At 35.5% G+C, this 19,401-nt stretch overlaps 1 protein-coding gene across 1 annotated transcript in view; it reads right to left on the bottom strand.

The window, feature by feature from the left end:
• Positions 1 to 14,015, bottom strand: part of LOC143208285 (scavenger receptor class B member 1) — a 35,436-nt gene extending 21,421 nt beyond the window's left edge. The window contains exons 1-2 of the mRNA XM_076422564.1: positions 13,737 to 14,015; positions 8,544 to 8,642 (exon numbers count right to left, since the gene is read on the bottom strand). Of these exons, the coding sequence (XP_076278679.1) occupies positions 8,544 to 8,577 (34 nt within the window). The 5' untranslated portion in view covers positions 8,578 to 8,642; positions 13,737 to 14,015. The remainder of the gene's footprint in view (positions 1 to 8,543; positions 8,643 to 13,736) is intronic.
• Between the last annotated feature and the right edge of the window lie 5,386 nt (positions 14,016 to 19,401).

The raw sequence follows: 19,401 nt of genomic DNA on the forward strand, positions 1-19,401 counted from the left end.
TCCATTGGCTATCATCGAGATAAAGTTTAGGTAAAGTTTGTACTGAATGTTCATATTGTGTTATGTGTTCTTTAAAATAGTATGTTTTTCAAAAGAGTCATCAATCTAGAGTTATCAGTCTAGCCAGAGCGCATAAATTTCAAAAATAGGCTAAAGCGTCGTTTTATACCGTTGTTTATCAAAACAAATATTGTCAAACTGTGTCAGAGATTTCAATGCAATCCGCGAACTATAATCAGTGTTGGGCAAATTTTATTTTAAATAATAAATAAACGTGTATTTAATTGCAAATAATAATTAAACTTTTTATTTAAATAAAAGTTATTTAAATCATTCAAAAAATGATCTATTTATTATGCCTTATTTGCAAATAAAAGATTATTTATTATTTGGATTGAGGTGGAAATCAAATAAATAGTTTTTGGTCTTCTCTTATTTCTTGTATTTTGTATATACAATGAACACGTGCGCGTTTTTTGTCTGCTATAACAACCTTTTCAGGTATAACGCCAGTGGTCGGGCCCGTCCGGAGGGCGGATTAATGAATAAAAATACAATTTAATTTATTATTTGTTAATACAAATAATAATTGCAAATTGTCTTTGTAAATAACAATTAACTTTATTATTGTAAATAAATTCATTTAGACTTGCTCAAATAATAAATAATTATTTTTGCGTTTTATTTGTGTGTGTGTGTGTGTGTGTGTGTATCCAAATAACAAATAACTTGTTATTTAAATTTTTATTTAAATAATTATTTATTTAAACTTTATTTATTGCCCAACACTGACTATAATTACAAGTTCAATATCATCGATGCTAATCCATATCATTATTTAGATATAAAATGATGTTTCCATAAGTGAGGCCTAAGTTTGGCTTAGCAGCTACGTTTAGCAGAAACATACTATGTATAGCATATTTAGGAAAACACTATTTTAAAGAACACAACACAATATGAACATTCAGTACAACACAGAAATCTCACAAAATCGGAGCAATTTATTAAGGAAAAAAATATATTTACATTTCACTCCATTTTTAACTCTTGTTATAATTTCTGGATAACAAATTTTACACTTATACACGCAATTGCGGGCAACAAACAAGATGTCCGTCTCGAAGAACTATAAAAAGTTGATTGAGGTGAAAATATGAACTCGGCTACTCTGTTTCTATGATATAACACCTTTATTTATAGAAACAGAGACAGACGCCTGTAAACGCCTTTTTTTAAATTTTAATTAGTTTTACGCTTGTTTTCTGATTTATTATTCAGCTTACCAAGAAACCCATCATAATTCTAAACATCAGGCATCACATACTGTACTTATAACAGCTCCTGAACGTTTTACTTGTCAAAGGCAGGTTAAGCTGCCGGAAGACATCCAGAGATAGTAATAAATCGTAATCCTTAGAACATCGAGCATTTTTTGGCGCCATTAGTCCTCGAAAATTGAAATAGATTGTAGGAATATTTACATTGACTCCTGTCATTAGTTTGTTTTGTTCTAATTCGAATAAAAATAGTATCGATTATGAATATTTTCTCCGCAGCGTTAGGGAAAGGTAGTGAATTCTTTGTTTGTTTGACAAGAATTTTAATAATAGTATGATATTTTCAGTAAACGAACACTGTTTCCTAGTATAAGTATACGTGTCAGACGTTTCATCGTGGATTGATACAGAGAGGGTGTTTATGCATTAATAAACTCGTTAGATCAGAGAAATATAGCCGTCACTTTAATTAATAAATACAGAGGCCGGAGGAGGTGAGTCGCTGCTTGCTAGATAAGTATCTCAATTACGCGTATTCCCTGCAGATCTGAATAACGAAGCGACTGACTAGACAGCTTTTTTCCCTGTTTTGCCGACGACGTCCGAGAATTTCTTTAAAATACGACGTGAGAATGCTCGTGGCGGTAACCAGAAATCTCGTTTCTTGCGTCTCGCCTAGATCTCGCATCTTCCTTTTTTATTCTCCGGACGAGTGCCTATTATCGATGTGGATGAATATTATTCTAATGTCCTGCCGGAAGCCGACCTATGGTCTCATTACAACACGTCGCTGCCCGCTTTACCTTTCAAGCATAATGAAGTCGCAACACGTGTTCCTCGAACAGACGAAAGGACGATATGCTAATGCCATTGTCTCCGATATTATGCAGTTTTCCCTTATTAAAGCTACGTGATCCATAGAACATCGCATTATACTGCGGACACAGTGGATATAAAGTTTTATTGGCTGCGGATTCAGCGACGTTTCGTGGTCACGGACGAAAAGTATGCGATGGACGAACGAGACGCTAACGAGGTGAAACCGTAATTGGCAGTGGGGACAAATGTCATTTACTATTTTAAAATGTCGTCACACAAAACAAACGATGACCGCATAGCCTATCTATAATTCATTCAAACTCGGAAGCTGTTCAGGCCGACTGGGGATGCTGAAAAATGCATCACAGACAATTATATTGTGCAGGCACTTTAAACTTTGTGCGTCACACTTGCTAAAGCTTTTCTTGTTGAAAACGATATTGAAGAAGGTTCATTGCATGAGCCGTGATAACAATAATAATCGAATTAATTAAAAGAGGAAAAACAGTAAGAACAGCGATAAGTTTTAATATTTTTTACTATTTTTTATATATATTATAATATACTTTAATATAATTAAGAGTTTAGTAACACTCTAATAATAAAATCTCAAAATATTCATTAGAATCTTTGCCAAAAGGTTAGAAATGGTTTAACTACACTTCGTGTTTTAAGATTTGTTGAACATTCTTTGCGAATGTGAGACCATAATGCTTTTTTATTAATTCATTTTTCGAAGATAATTTTTTTATCGTGAAAATAATGCTCGGGTAACATTTTGGAAAATAAAAACACTCTGGTAACTTTCCAAATATTGTGTCGAAGGAGAAATTTTATCGAGCCTGAGTTCAGAATATTGATTTGGATGCAGAATATTGCGACAGGTGTTTCGAAGAGGAATGTTAAACTTTTAGAGAACCGTCAGGAATTCGTTGTTTGACTATACTGTTTGAACAGATCGTTTGAATCACAGAAGTGTGCCTATTCTTTTTTCAACACAGAGCCTGGCTCCGACGTTTCCGATGGAGATCGTACTCCACTGGAAACATTATAGTTCTAAGTAGAAACGATGTTCGTAGGAAACGTTGTCGGGGATGAACAAAAAATTATTTACACTCTGTAGGACGTTGAATAGAAAATTTTTCGCGGAAGCGAGGTAATCTAATACATGGAATGTAAAGCGACCGATCACTGTGATGATTTATTGTAAAACGGAATTGCAAATAAGTTATACGCGTGTCGTTAGCACGAGTATTGTGGATAAATAGACTGGTCATATGACTCTGCAAAAATTATACTGGAAAGTCGAATTTATTGGATGAACGGATACAAGGAACTATAACTTTCAGAGTGTACCTCATAAAACAGATTGTTTGAAAAGTACCGTGACATTTTTATGTGGTGAAGTGATTAATCGTTGAATTACTTAACCGCCACGTATACATACTTAATAAATCAAGCAAAACCAATGTATCGCCGCGAGGTACACAAAGTTCAATTCGAGCTTGTAGTTGGTTTCATCATTTTTATTTATCATTGTATCGTGTATCGAGATGGTAAACGTTCAATAAAAATTTCTTTAATTACGCACAAAGTAAAAACGGTGTATGTTACAAACAAATACATCCTGTTCAGGTAACAAGTGTAACTTGTTGACCAGTTAAAAATGTTAAGTATGAAAGTAAACTTGTCATGTTAACAGGTAATCGTTAAATTATTAGTCGTGGTCAGTACTGTATGCAGTGACCTTGCGCTTGCTTATCATGTCAAATTTCTAATCTTCAGTGCAATGTTTTCTATTCGATATTCAATTTCACAATGTTTACATGCGATCGGAAATCCAAAAGAATGATTTTTTTCATGCGAGCTCATGTAGGAGGACAAAATAACAAGATAATAAAACACGACTGAAAAAGCGGTGGAACAGCAATAATAAATAAAACCAGAGTAATAGAGTGTTACACCGCATGACGTCATTGTATTTTCATCCGGAAATGCTGCGAGTGATCGAAAATGTGGCACGATAATGAGTATGGTTAATAGTGGCCAGTAAGTCGTGAATCGCACAGCCGAGCATAAATTCTCTTATCTCGAACAAGGATGATGTCTTTATTGAGCCGCGCAGCTGAAAAAGAAAAGAAATGCATCGCAATACCGCAATCACACCGAACACGATAAGGCAGGCGTATGTGTTTACAAATGACTCGCAATTACTCGTAAATAATCGGTTGCGACGAGACAGGACGGCTACTGAGGTCAAGATCAAGAAGCCGCATATCCGACTTCCTTTCGTTCGGTGAAACACGTTTTTCGAAAGTGGTGACGTAACATTATCGAGCAATTAATGGCGAACGTGTACGTGTGTGCGGATTCGCGCGTATGACCGCCGGTATTCGATGGCCGAGACCTTTAAACGGTTACGACAGCTTTCTACGGCAGTTTGTTGACAGCCGAAAGTATGTTAAGGTGTAATGTAATCGGACGGCAACCCTATAGCTACGTCGGGGTCATTCCCAAAACCGAAATCTCCTTGCAAATCTGTAGCAGGCGCCTGTTGCGAAACCTGCCTCACTGGAAGATTTTAACTATATTAATCCCCTTTTATATTATTTTTTTCAACTACAAATAACTGATACTCTGCGTTAGGGGTGGGTACCCAGAAACTGGTCGGGAATCCGAAAATTTATATTATTTGGAGACCCGAATGTCATACATTTTCGGGAACTCGCCTACCCCTACCTTTTATATTATTTTTTTGACACTAATACCCTACGTGCGTCACAAGAAGTCCTCTGGCTGAAGTGAGACAAGAATTCGGCCGTAAACCATCCGATTGGATCTTTTCCACGCTATTTCGGTTACAGCCGAATTATTGAGTGGCCCAACCTTTGGATTCCAGCGAGGACCCCCTTTGCCCCTATACTGTCTTGAGTCTGTTTATGGCTACTATCTACTATCTGGATATCTATGTCAACATGTCTATAATTACAAAACCCTTTTAACATTGATAACCTAGCCTACGTTATTTTCTTGACAGCTACAACATTTTGGACCTAGTCCTCAATTTATATTTATTCGATTCAATATTGGCAATCTTTCTTAATTCCTAGTATAAAAACAGCTAACGTTTAATTTTATGAATCTTATCTCTATCCCTCTACTACCTGATGACTAGACTGCGGATGTTCAGGCAATTTTCAATTTTTGTAGACAAATTTTAAGAAAGTGGTACCAAATAAAATTCTATTTTCATTGGTAATAGCTAGACTGCGGATCTTTATATATTTATAGGACAATTGAGAAGATAAAATTCAAAATTGTTGGAATAATTTTCAAAATTGAAAATTTCGCTATACATATGATTTCTCCTCTCTTAAAATCACTAAGGAAAGAATTAACATCCAACTTGGTTCCTATTTCTTGCAATTGATGCAGGCGATTTTTATTTTGCATAAAGATCCACAGTCTAGTAATAGCATTTGTAGATTTAAAATAAATAAAAATCGTACTGAATTCTGTTAAATCTAATACTCCAGCATTTTTTGAAATTTTTTATAAGCCATAAATGTATAAATATCTACTGTTTCCTAATGACTTATGTATGTTAGAAATCTTAGTCTGTCTCATTACTATGCGGGAAGAGGCTAATAAATTGATTTTAGTCAATGGTTTGTAGACGTCTTTCAGATACCGCTTCGTTGAATTTAACGACAATTCTGTCTAAATTCTGATACGAAGACAGTTTTCGAAACAGTTACTTGAATCACCGAGTCTCCTTTCCTTTACGCATTCAATTACACAACCATTTATTTCTCCTGGAGTAGTGTTTAAATGGGTAATAATTCTTGAATAAATAACCACGAGACAATCTGCATATTTAGGAATTTATTCCCGCTTTTTATGGATGATAGTATTTAAACTGGAAGCAACTCAATAAATAACTAATTTATAAAAAACGCCCGCATATATAACCTGCTTACCTTCCGGTTTTTTTTGTATAACAGTATTTAAATTGACAGTATGTAATTCTTCAATAAATAACTAATTCCTAAAAAAGTCTCCATGTATATGTATAACAACATGTTTCCGCTTTTTTTGGATAGTAGTATTTATAATAGAACTAGTATATTTTTAACGTCATGAAATAATTTGTAATCATCCTACCTTTTCTAAACAATCCCTAATTGTATCCGTAAGAATTACGATAACAATACTCAAGTTTACCAAATTATTAAATTTTAAATCCTTGACTTCTCTTTCACATGTATATTCATTTATAATTTTCAATACGAATTATACAAGAAAAGTTTTCTAATGATTTTAGATCACTAAAAACTCCATAAAAATGTGTTAATGGGATTAAGGGTTATCTCGAGTTGATTCATTTTTAAATAGAAGCAACGAACATACGATGCCGGAGAGAATTTTCATGTAACAGAATAAATTTCGATAAAATGGAGGACACTGGTAATTACGAATGACGAGTCGACCCGTTCTTCGGGATCAAATGACTAAATTAGTTGTAGGCAATGTTCTCGGAAAAAGTGACGAAACAGGTGCGCTTGATGGACAATGATCGTCAGCAACAGCAGCATATCTGAGTTGGTATAGTAATAGACGTAGTACGCGTTTCTCTTCCCCGCTTCTGTTTTTCATCACGTTTGCATTCGATATGAATTTTTTCTTTAGGGCGCGATTTACATGTATAGTTTTGTAATTCAAATTCTCAAGTACGCCGGCAGGAAAACGGTCAGCTGTAATTATTTAGTATAAAAAGTTTCTCGTAACTGTAGACGATTCGACATCCCAAACAACTTGTCAGACCGATTGACATTACATTTTTGCATGTTAATGCGTCCGTGTCGGCTTAACTCATCAGGAGGTCACACCTTGATTTCTTAGAGGGACATCTTCCGAGTCACAAAATTAATTATGCTTCTTTGGAAATTACGTAGGAGCGACGCAACGCAGGCAATACCGAGATCGTAGAATTATGTACTTTCCAGTGACTTTTCAAGCAGGTGATGCTAATGTGTCAACCGTGTCGCCGTTATTGCATTATCTTCTGGACCAATGTTTCGCCGACTTGAATTTATATGAGAACCACTAAGCTCGATAAAAAATTTGATTTCATTTAAATATTGTGTAAGAAAAAGGCAACCCGTAGCTTCAAGTCGTTTTTGCATGGGGAACCACCCCGTTCCGGTTATTCGAGACGGTGGGGAATACCCAAGACAACTCGCCAAGCAACCCTTTCCCTTTTCTCCTTTTGTTGTGGGTTTGGCCCAAAGACGTAAGGTAACACCTTCTTCATCTGTACATTTCAGGAAATTCAATCTTAATGTTCAATGTTAATGAATTTGTTCAAAATATGGGTAAAATCAAGGAAATTGGTTAGAACATCTTTCTAATATTTATTATAATTAGACTGCAGATTTTTGTATACAGTTAGGAGCAAAACAGATCACACACACTTTAAGTCAGAATAACTTTTTATGAATAGACCAAACGACTTCAATTTCGCTGTAAGGCTAGAAAGAATTAGTTTAGTAAATGACGTCTAAAAAATATGTTGAAAAAATGCATTTGGTCGGAATTGTGAGAAACAATAGTGAAAATTGATTTTTACGACTTTTTAAGCTGGGCCAATAACGAAAATTTAAAAGATGTGTTGGTCAACTTGTATAAATTATATACGCTCCGAAAATTTCATTGAAATTGGTTTACAAGTTATAAACGATCAAAAGTGGTAAAAAGGCCGAAAATCTTGAAAAATTGCAATTTTTACCACTTTTGATCGTTTATAACTTGTAAACCAATTAACCAATTTCAATGAAATTTTCGGAGCGTATACATATAATTTATACAAGTTGACCAACACATCTTTTAAATTTTCGTTATTGGCCCAGCTAAAAAAAGTCGTAAAAATCAATTGTTACTATTGTTTTTCACAATTCCGACCAAATGCATTTTTTCAACATAGTTTTTAGACGTCATTTACTAAACTAATTCTTTTAGTCTTACAGAGAAGTTAAAGTCGTTTGGTCCATTCATAAAAAAGTTATTCTGATGTGTGTGATCAGTTTTGCTCCTAACTGTACATTCTCGTTTTCAAAAATTGTTTCCAACAATTGCAATTCACAGGAACCGAATAGGAATTGATTATTCTCTTTAAACTTGTTGATTTGTCTGCTGTCCGAGAACAAATCGGCTACTTCAATGAAAAATAGTGCACTGACATGGATTCTTTTTTCCACCACAGAACAGCATCGCGAATCAAAGTTTATCGGAACTCCGTGCTATATCGTTGCGCCTGACGATTACAGATATTGTCTAGCAATTCTGTGGAATTAAGTTGTCGCGCGTAAAACGTACAAATCGCGAGCATTCGCGACAATGGGTGGTCGCAATACCGATCGTTCACACAAGCAGGTGATTACTCACTCTTGAACTGCTGCAGCGGGATCGTGAGCTTCATGGTTGTGGCCTGATTTATTTGACTTGCTGACGATTATCTCTTTTCGTCTCCTTGAACGTAAGGTCCTGCAACAGAAGTACACATTCACTTCAGCCGGGTTGCTTTTAATTTATGGCTACTTAAGAACATTATGGGGCGAGGAAACAGCCGGTGCATTATCTCCTGTGCAAGTATCGTTAATTTTAGCTTTATTATCTCGGAAACCAACACTCGTTATATTTTTATAGAAAAATTTGGCTCTTTTTTTCCTGAAAGAGTCGAACATTTCCGACGTTCTCCTTTACTTTGGAGGAGTTGGAGTAAACAACGTAGTATAAGAATAGCTGGAACATGGTTTTCTCGTTTTAAGAATGACCAATTTAGTCTACAGTGCAAATATTTTTGACAGTCTTCTCGGCTTTATCTCCTCCATTAACCTCGAACAAACAGCCATATTTGAAGTGTTCGTTTTTTCTCCAATTCCACACTAAAGCTTTTAAGTTAGAACAAAAGAAACTTTCAACAAGATGGCATTCGGAATAAAACGAAGGAATTCGGTATAAAACATGAGCGACAAGACGTATGTGTCAACCTAATAACTACGAATAATATTTTGTTGAATTATACTATTGAATATTACCACTAGTAGGTACCACAAAATAATAAATTATGAACGTTGAAAAGCAAGGTGGACGATAATTCCAGCTAGAAATGATTATGTAAGATGATTTGAATACTGAATAACGATGGTTTGATATATATTTTTCAATCGAAAAATCAATACAAATTATGTAATGACATGTCTCTGTCAGAGTTCATTGCAAGTAGAAAGAGTCAGTAGTGGGCAGACAGAGATTAGTCAGCCTTATTCGAAAGCAGATGTTTGTCTTGCAGAAAGTTTTGTTTCTACACATACTATCACCACATTTCTCATTACCATTGCAAATGTCACACCAAGCTGTAAAAATTTATAGAACACCACCGGTTCTTCACAACTGCTTCGTAAACATTTAAATTAATTTTGATGTCACTGATTGCACACGATAACGCATTGACAATATATTATGTCCAAAGATCGATTAAGATAACCAAATTCACACAACCAAAAAAATAAGGATGACCGGTTTACAGTTTCTTTTCTAACCTATAAATCTTAATATATAGTATGTAGAATATATTATATATTATATTATTATTATACTACTATAAACGAAATGTAATACACATGTAAAGATAGATGCGTTCAAAATATGAGCAGGTGTCACAGTTAATTGATATTTCGAACCGTTGGCTTGACTGACAAGGAATCCAACAATTTTTAGTGGGTCCTGGTCAACGAACTCACGGTAAACTTTGCGGTTCTATTGACTGCAGTCGATCCTTTTGCCGAGCATCCCTAACAGTTTCTGTTTGAAGCTTTACGCCTGTACGGTGCGGTGTTTGAATACACGTGTCATATAGGAGACAAAAAGGTTCGTGTTTGCTTGCGCCGCATGAATAGCACCGACGATCGAAAAAAGATGTGCAAACACGCGGTGTCAGACGCAATCCGAGAATTTATAACTGCAAAATTCTTTTACGGTCTGTCACGATCTCTGACGTCGTCCATCAGGTGCCCAATTGTTTCCGAGAATATACGGAGTTCCGTGAAGGTACCAATTTTCAGAAGCAGGGTTTCAGAAACTGACAAGCTTCAGTGCAGGTGAACAGGTTTTAGTATATGATTATATCAATTTGGGAATACCCCAGGGAAATGTAAGAGGGGAATGACCTCCTTGCTTAAGACAGCGAATTCAAAAAACCAGTCTAGTTTCAAATTAGTGGCATTAAAAAAGTCATCGGCTGAGAGAACTGCCATTTTAGTCACAAAGGCACCTCAACGATACTAATTATTAGGTCGGAAAGAAAGTTCTTACGGTTTTGAATTTGAATTGAATATGATAGTTAACACGTTCCGTGCCAAGCCCTTTTTTATGGCCTGAAGATCACGTTTAACGTGTACCACCGGTGGCACGGAACGTGTTAAAAACCGCAAGAACTTTCTTTCTAACCTAATAACTACTGTCCTACAGACAGAACACTAAGCACAACAACAAACGCAACTGCTTTACATCTTAAAAATTTACAATACGCTCGATAAAACTGACGAGATCAAAGTGTCGGTGATATTACTTGGCAGTTATTTAGACTTTTTACAAGTGATTCGCAGCAAAGAACATGTTAATGAATTTTTTCACTCCGGTAGTGTAAAACATAACAGTGCACTAATTACGTTAATGCGCGTGACATGACAGAGAACGATTAGTTTTTAGTTGCTCACCTAACGAAAAAGCAAATTGAGTCATCGAACTACCAATTAATTTTTTAAATCCGAATTCAGAAGTATCTCGAATATTTTAGAAATTCATAGGACGAATAAAAATTTTTATTGTATGCTTACGAAACCTTTCGTATTAATCTTTCGTTGTTTTATGAATAAATGATGAAACTGGCAATTATTTTGATATAATTTTGAATAATATTATTTTGCTTTGGCAGGAACACCAACAGAATCCTTGAAAATTAGCATTTTCGTGACGTAATTACAAAATTTCTTTTGTTCCCTTTGATTGCCAAGATGTCGCATTGTACGTCGCTCAACTTGCGATTTTAATTTGCATTTGGCTGGCGTCTAGCTCGTGAGGATTGAAAGGTGGGCGCTAGTGTGCCGAAGTTATTGGTGGTTAGTCGGCGTATTTGCATAGCAATCGAAGCGATTGCTTTTGGCCCCGTTTCGGGTACATGTTTCCGTGATCCTCGGACCAATCATCGAAAATTTTCGCCCTATTTTTTTTATTTTCCTTGTTGCAGTGGCGCGGCGTGAGTCAGAGCACGAAGATGTATTTACGTCTCGCGCTAATGTAGATCTTCGTCGCAGACGTGTAACGAGGAAATTTACAATGTTAATGGCGGCCCCGGTGTTGCAGCACTAGCTCAACGAAACAGTGCTTGGAAGTAACTTCTGAACCTTTATCGCGCGCATGAATTATTTATCTGCATCGTACCGATGATCCGCGCGACTCGTTTGGTCCAATTAAAGGACATGCGAATATGGGCGTGCTTGTTCCCGAATGCCACGCTCTCGATAGAAGCTCGCAGCACGGTGGAAAATTTAGTAGATACTCATTCACCGAGTCTATCCTTCGCTGAGGAAACGAGACATGAGAAACGAGTTTCGGCGGTCAGAGAATTCAACAAAGTCACATTTTTTGCGGGCAAAAGTGTGACAGAAATTATTCGGCTGAAGAAACTGCGACGTTGACTTCTGACTACAATGATAAAGTTGGTCGGGAAGTATCCCGAGTATTAAACAAATCTCGCAGAGAAATTTCGATTTGCTGATAAAAGGTAAATCGAGATCAATTTCCAATGGTTTGTATTTGGAATGCCCACGGTAGCCGAATATTTTTCTGATCAACTTTATATTTATAATCATCGTTAAAAATAAGTAGTGTTTTCATCGATGCTGGAAACACGCACATAAGAAAGACGTCATGGAGTATAATCTTCTTTCTTTTGGACATTCTTCCGAAGGACATTCGATAGCAGTTATTAAAAGTTTCAAATGCGAAAACCAGTTCGCCGTGATTCCCCTTTATTAAAAGGGAATTTTATAGTCCTTTGAACAGATTTAAATACAAAATAGCGATTCACTAGAGAGAAGACTGACTAGAATGATTAAACTTTCAACTAATGGGTGGCTCGGTGCGTTTATAAACCACTTCAGTTAAATTCTATTTTTGCTATTTGGATTGTAGTATTTTAGTGTTATTACTGCCGTATATGATAAACCCGAGGCGGTGTCACGTTGCAAGGAACATGGAAAAATCGACACGCGTTAATTGTCTGATAAAATGAAGTAGTCGAGATTATAGAGTATCGAAGAGTCACGCACCGTTTTGCCCGGAGACTTCAACGCATGGGTAAGCAGACTTGACGCCGGGAGGTGTTCACGCGATCCAACTTGACCGAAAATCCATAATAGCGAATTACCTATCGTGTGCAGTTCCAATTGAGCACGTTTGTGAAAGGATTCACTGATCTTTTCTTACCCCATAAATATCGAACCCGCCGATTCGAAAAAATCAAACGGAAACTATTGAATACTTGGGAAGCTAAATCGACATTAAAATATCAATCACACATTGAAATAGGCATGAATAATTATTTATCGAATTACTCGTCGACAATATGCATACATCCGCGATGTTTAAACATTTTAGGCTTTTTGTTTATTGTGAACAATTCACCATCTATTTCAAGAAACGCGAAGCTTCAAATTGTTGAATTCTTGACTAACGAAACGTGGACTCAAACTCGCTGGAATTGCAATTCAACGAAACGTTTTTCATGCAAATGGTGAATAAAGTTACGCGTGCCGAACGAGCTACATATCTTGTTTATTACTCACATTGATATCGGACCATAAAGAAAAAGAAAGTGCGTGTCCATTAGCCGGTATGACTGCCGAAGAAAATTTCTGGCAGATATTTAATAGCATTGGTGCGAGAATGTTCAAATTTTCACGAGTCTTTCTGCTACCCCTGCAAACTCGTGCTTGCGTTGAGGTCACCAAAGGAAAAATCATCTTTACCAAATTCTGTGTTACAGTCTATCGAGCAAGTATAATCTCCAGGTGGAAATACGTTCGATCGTTTACTAATTAAAATTCTGAAGTGACGATAATTACTGGTGAAATTAAATGAGAAGATTACTTTGAAAAAAAGGAATATAAGTTTTTCATGTGACGGAACCCTATCCTTCAAAACCGAATTTATTTCCAATAGATATTACACTAAATCTAACAGACGTAATACTAATGAAAGAATGTACACGAGTGAATTTCATAAATAATTATTGTATTTTTCAAAAATTTCAAAAAAGCTAACAAGTAAGTTTTCTAACACGCATTTGCTACACTCCAAAAGCAATAATCTCGACAGTAGAAACTCGACCACTTGCTGAAACAATTCGGTATCACTCGATTCACAAACGGAATAGTAGCAGGTGCAAAATTTAGTGTTCCGAATATTCGTTTATCCCAAACGAATTACTTTAAAAATTAATTTCTTGGATATCTCTTAAAAACAGGTTAAAAGGATACCGACGAGAGCTAGGGGCTAAAATGGCATGGGGCTTACCGTGAGATTATGGCAGTTTATTGTAATTTCGTTCGTTGAAGTGGAAACACTTGATGGATCCTTCGATAGTAGTCCTCCAGCGGTTAACAACACTTTTCACACCGTCAACGTGTTCTCGCGGCCGAGTGTCTCTTGACTCTGTGTATCGCGGATGTGAACGATACCGTCGAGACCAGTGGTTCTTCAGAAATTGCGAATTTCCGAGCGCACACTACTGTATATATCGTTCGCTAACTACACACTCTCTCCCCCTTAATCTTGTTATTAGTGAGCCCGAGTCGTGTGTTCACTCTGCTTTATACCAGCTCCTTAGCACAACCCCCCATACGTAAGCCAACGGAGAGACGACGTCCAACACATTTCTTCTCTCTTTGACTACAGACTTCCGATAGTGCATGACGCGATGTGACATCGCGACGAGCATCGGCTCGACGAACAAAAATTTTGAAAAAATTTAAATTTGTCGGATTTGTAGGGAAAATAGATTGTATGAAAATTGCATCGAAATCGGCTTTTCACGAATTTTGTCCTATAATTGTAATGAATCTAATCTATTCTTAAATTAATCCTTTTAACTCCTGAAACGACTCAAGTTATTCGGTTTGATTGTTACAAAAATATTTTATTGTAAAGACTGTCTGAATATTCATTCCGGTCACTATGCATTTGTGGTCCTCTTATTACAGAACAATCAATACCACATATCGTTTAGCTACATTTATTAAACTATTTTATTGCTACAACAATAAGTACAATCTGTTGTTTCTGTGACAGAACCGTTTCTCCCAGAACGATGTGTTGTTTTGTGCTCTTCAAATTATATTTTAAAAATCAGACAGGGCTGTTGTAACTTTTATCAATTGTGCAATGATAAGTATGTCGCGATTGTGTATTTAGTGCATTTGTGACAAAAATGAGTAAATGTAATTTGAAGCAGTAGATAGGTTGAAATAATCAAAGAATGTTTGTTAAAGTCAAGTATATAATAGGATCTAATGAAAAATCGAAAATACAATTTACCTTCATTATTCGCTAAATGGGGATGTAAAGTATACTCCTTCAATTTTTTCGTTCAATGCAACAGCAATCATAATATAATAAATTACTCGTCAGAAAACAGGCCATTTTATGAAAAATTGGGGATGAAGCTTGACAGGAAATTAATTGTAGGGCTGTGAACGGATCTTGTGGTTTCCTTCGACGTCATCCTTGCTTCCGTTTGATAAGCGAAGAAGTGTAACCGCAATTGCATTAGCAGAGCTCCTCTGCGGTTTTATCTGTGTTTGCGAAATTATTGCTGTCCTAACACGTTTAAATATTTAATTACTTTTAATGCAGAGTTTTATATTTAACTTCGTATTAACGTATAAGTTAATCGCAAAGTTCTTTCATTGACTCATCTATTACGTTCATCTAATTACTAGGCTAGCATCGCTTTTATAAAACTACATATATCCAGAATAAAAAATAATTGGAAAATGTACAAATTTGTAATTGGATTTACAAAGAACGAAGGATCTTATTCATTTGAATATTATGCAAGGGGTGATTGTAGGAATCACGATTAATAAATACTATTATAAATGACGAAACGGAAAATTAGTTTTGATTCAACACAATAAAATCAAAAACTAATAACTGTTGTCATTTTGTGCAAAAAATGAAAACAAGACATCTCTCTAGATAACTTATTACCCTATTCAAATATTACTAATTTACATGTCACTGAAATTCATAAAATGTGCATTCTGTGTTTAGAAATGGAATATTTTATCACTTTTCCTTTCCTTTTTTTCATAGTAGATTTACTGAATAACAAAAACAGTGTTTAACTTACATCAAAACAGAAACCTCGGCTTGAGATAAAAACGATGGTAAACAATACGGATGAGCAATTCCCATACATTAAAGGAACACAGTATAAGAAATTAGTAGATGTATGTAATTAAATGGAAAAAAATGGAGACATTTGACCTTCCAAATGAGTATACTGTGTGTCAATCTTGTTTCTCATTCGACGCTCACTGTTTTTATTACTCCGAGCTCTCTAACAAATTATGAGCGAACCGCAGATTTAATGAATTTGCAGCGTATCCAAATACGGGAATTGCAATAAAAGTGTGATCATAACTATTTAACTATCGCTTTCGAAAACTAGACAATAAGAATTTGAATTTGCATAAACGTTCTTCAGTTAATTGCTCACAATAATACTAAATCAATCTCTACTTCTTTGACATGTCTTTTTACATTCTTTCACTCCCTCGCCAATTATAATTATAATACATGAATTATAAAATAATTCGTATTTAGAATTTCATACAAGTACACTACAAAAAGTTAAGAGTTCAACTATAAGAATCAAATTTCTTGTTTTAAACGATTCAATCTCCTTGTATCGTATACAATTATAGTTGCTGTATCTGACAGTCGAGAAAAATTTATTGTGGGAATCAATTTCGCAAACACCAGGAATATACACGTGATGATTGCTCGCGTTATGCTTCTCCTAGTCTCGAAATTAATTAGGTATCAAATATGTATCGGGAAGTGCGATTTCCATAATCAAAAGTTATTCTGAATTGCAGGAGTGATCTACGGTGATCTTTCACGGGATATATTGCGCGTCACGGATCCCGGGCTAGATTTTTTATTGTTAAACGAGCGCTATGGTTCAGGCCAGGACCAGAGAATGGCATTCCACACGTCAAAAGCCGGTTTTCGAACGATAATCTACCACTTCGACCGTGCTTCAGTTGTCCAAGAAAGAGATCAAAATCATTTCCGAACAGCGTTTTGTTAGTTCAAGTATCATGCTACACGGTCAATCAATTCAGACAAAAATAAATCGGCTTAAACGCCGTTTAGTGTAACGATACGCGGTGTATAGATAATCGATGTGTTTATAATTTTAACATTAATGCTTGAATAGGTGTAAAAAAATCGATGTTTTCATCGATTACTTTAACGCACGCGGAGCGTAAGGGATATCGATTTTACAAATGGAGACACAACGGCAGCGAACAAATATAAGAACAGTTTTCAACCAATTCGGTCGAAGAAATTTCTCTGAAACGTTGGCTGTCAGTTTTAATTTATTTTCGTTACCCGAGTCATCTGGATTTATTCAAGCAATTTCAAAATGACTGACTCGAAAGGACGCAGGAACGTTTCGAGCATTGATTGATGGTTATTTATTGCTATTTATTTGCTTTGCCATAGTAAATATCATGTACAAGGTGTTCATTATACATATATCCTGTAGGACCCAGTTTATTTCGCTGAAGAAATCTATCTGGCATCATCTTAAAAATTGGCTAATCGAATTTTAAATAGTTAAATAGTTTACAGGCTTTTAATACGTATAAGTAAAACTCCGGCAAACACGTACATCCTTTCGTTTAATTAACACGGAGAAGTTTAACCACAATTTCATTAACAGAACTGCTCTGCGGTTCGTATTTGTACTTGTGACATCACCCTGTCACGTTTAGGCATTTCATTATTTTCATTGAAATCTGTAGAGCTTCATATTTAACTTTATAGCAATATTCGTATAAATGTTTTTTTATCGTCTGTTTATTTTTTTATCGCCCACCGTTGTTTATTTTACGTGTGACAATTACTTATTCAGAGTTACAATTTGTTTAAAATTAACACTAGGTTTACGGGACCTGTCAAAATGACGGGTTCTAATATTCTTAATTTGCGATTATTAGATTGTAAAGATGCTTCCCGAAGGAATTATTTACCAAATTTATTTCTTTATATTATTGGAAAAATGGCTAAAAATTTAGATAAACACATTTTTGTTATGTTTATACAATAATGTAAAATAGTTATTTCTAGAGCTCCGTAAACCTATAGCGTTAAAGACGTTTGAAAGAATTAGGTAATAGCCAGTGTTCGTTGACATCATCTCGAAAGACAAATTGCCGATGCATTCACGTTTTTGGAGAATCTGAAAACATATGCTTTTCTTTGCACTTGCTTGCATCACAACTTTTTCACAATAATCGTATTGAAGAGAAAAACAGTTTACAAATCGAACGCCATTAATAAGCCGACGACATGCTCCTTGAAATGGTCAGAATTGTTATGTTGTGCCGCAATCATGATTTTTTGTACGGTGAATCGTCAGTACGAGGTGACGCCGGAAATTAATTTTTCAAAATCATACCCTAGTTAATGACAGGAACGGCGTAAATTAACAACAGCACAAAAGAAACTCATGCATACTTAATGCAATCAGCAGACGCTTCCACTGCGTGCATCTCTAATTATTTCAGTGATCTGTCCATAAATTACAAATATTTATTGAGCCAGAATCAATTTCAGTTTTCTCAGATTATGAAAATTGGCATCAAATACCGTGTACATAATTATTTTCATTTCTTTCGAAACTTTATCGTGCGAACAAACACGACGTTATAATTAACACGATGCGCGAAAAACTTTATTGTGAAGTCAAGTATTATAGAATATTGCGATCAAAAGAATCAGGTGTTATAAAAAATGCAGTACAGAACAAAGCAAATGGCCTGAATGAAAAATCGAGCAAAAACAGCTCGGCGGTACGGGACGTGTTAAACGGAGCTATTGAAACAATGCGACTTTTTATATGACAATCATCGTCTTTCCGTAGGTTACTTATCCTAAAAAAGTAGGTTACTTATCCGGAAAAAATAAATCGTGATGCAGAATAATTTTAAACAACAATCACACCATCATTGTAGTTTTATGTCGTACCAACGGCTTTAGGCTACTAGCGACATCATAAAATAAGTAAGGATATATTATATTATTTTGGTTTTTGGTGAGTGGTTTCTTTGATGAATTTAATTCAAATACAGCGAACTGAAATGTTCCAGTGCAGAGGTAGTGCATTCCTGCATCATATCAGGGCTTTTCAGGATCCTCTTGATGTTCATAAACATCTTCTAGCTTCCTTTTTACTGCTGCGACTTGTTGCCGGTATTTCTTTTCAACTTCTTGAATTACCTTCTCAGCTAGCTTTCATAATTCTGACTTCATCTAATTTTCTCATTAAGAAATGTTTCTAGAGACCGAACTACTCGTCAGAAATGTGCGATCTTGGTCTGAAATCGATCCTGAGAATAAAAAACCGAAATTCGCAGTTTTTCGGCAAGATTAAAACCCGACTCCCCTTAAATGATAACACGCTACAATTAAAAATTTGACCGTCAAGGAGAAATCTCACGGGTAGTCAGATAAATGAGTATTGCTGCCGTTTCATTAAAGCGGGAAGTCCGAGATAATAAAAGAACTTCGTGACGTACCTATAGATACTCGGTTCTGTTTTTGTGCAACTTGTTCTGAACCGCATCGTGCGTATACAGCTTCCTGCCAATGCAATACGACGAGACGATGTAGAAATTACATAAAATTTGTGCGTAATAAACGACGCGCTAAGCTCGAGGTTGATTTAGTTCAATGTTTCTAAATCACTATAAATTACAGCACTATTGATAATATTTATATTTCGAATTATATTTCGAAATTGTATTGTTTCAAAATACTGCAGATATTTAAAGTTCTATGTCTTATTGTAATAGTGTAACTAGACAGCTAGACATATAAGATTCTAAGTGACAATTATTTCTAGGAGAAAACAAATGTTTTTGCTAGGCTGATATTTGCATAG

This window comes from Lasioglossum baleicum, chromosome 4, assembly GCF_051020765.1.
Source record: "Lasioglossum baleicum chromosome 4, iyLasBale1, whole genome shotgun sequence".
NCBI lineage: Eukaryota > Metazoa > Arthropoda > Insecta > Hymenoptera > Halictidae > Lasioglossum > Lasioglossum baleicum.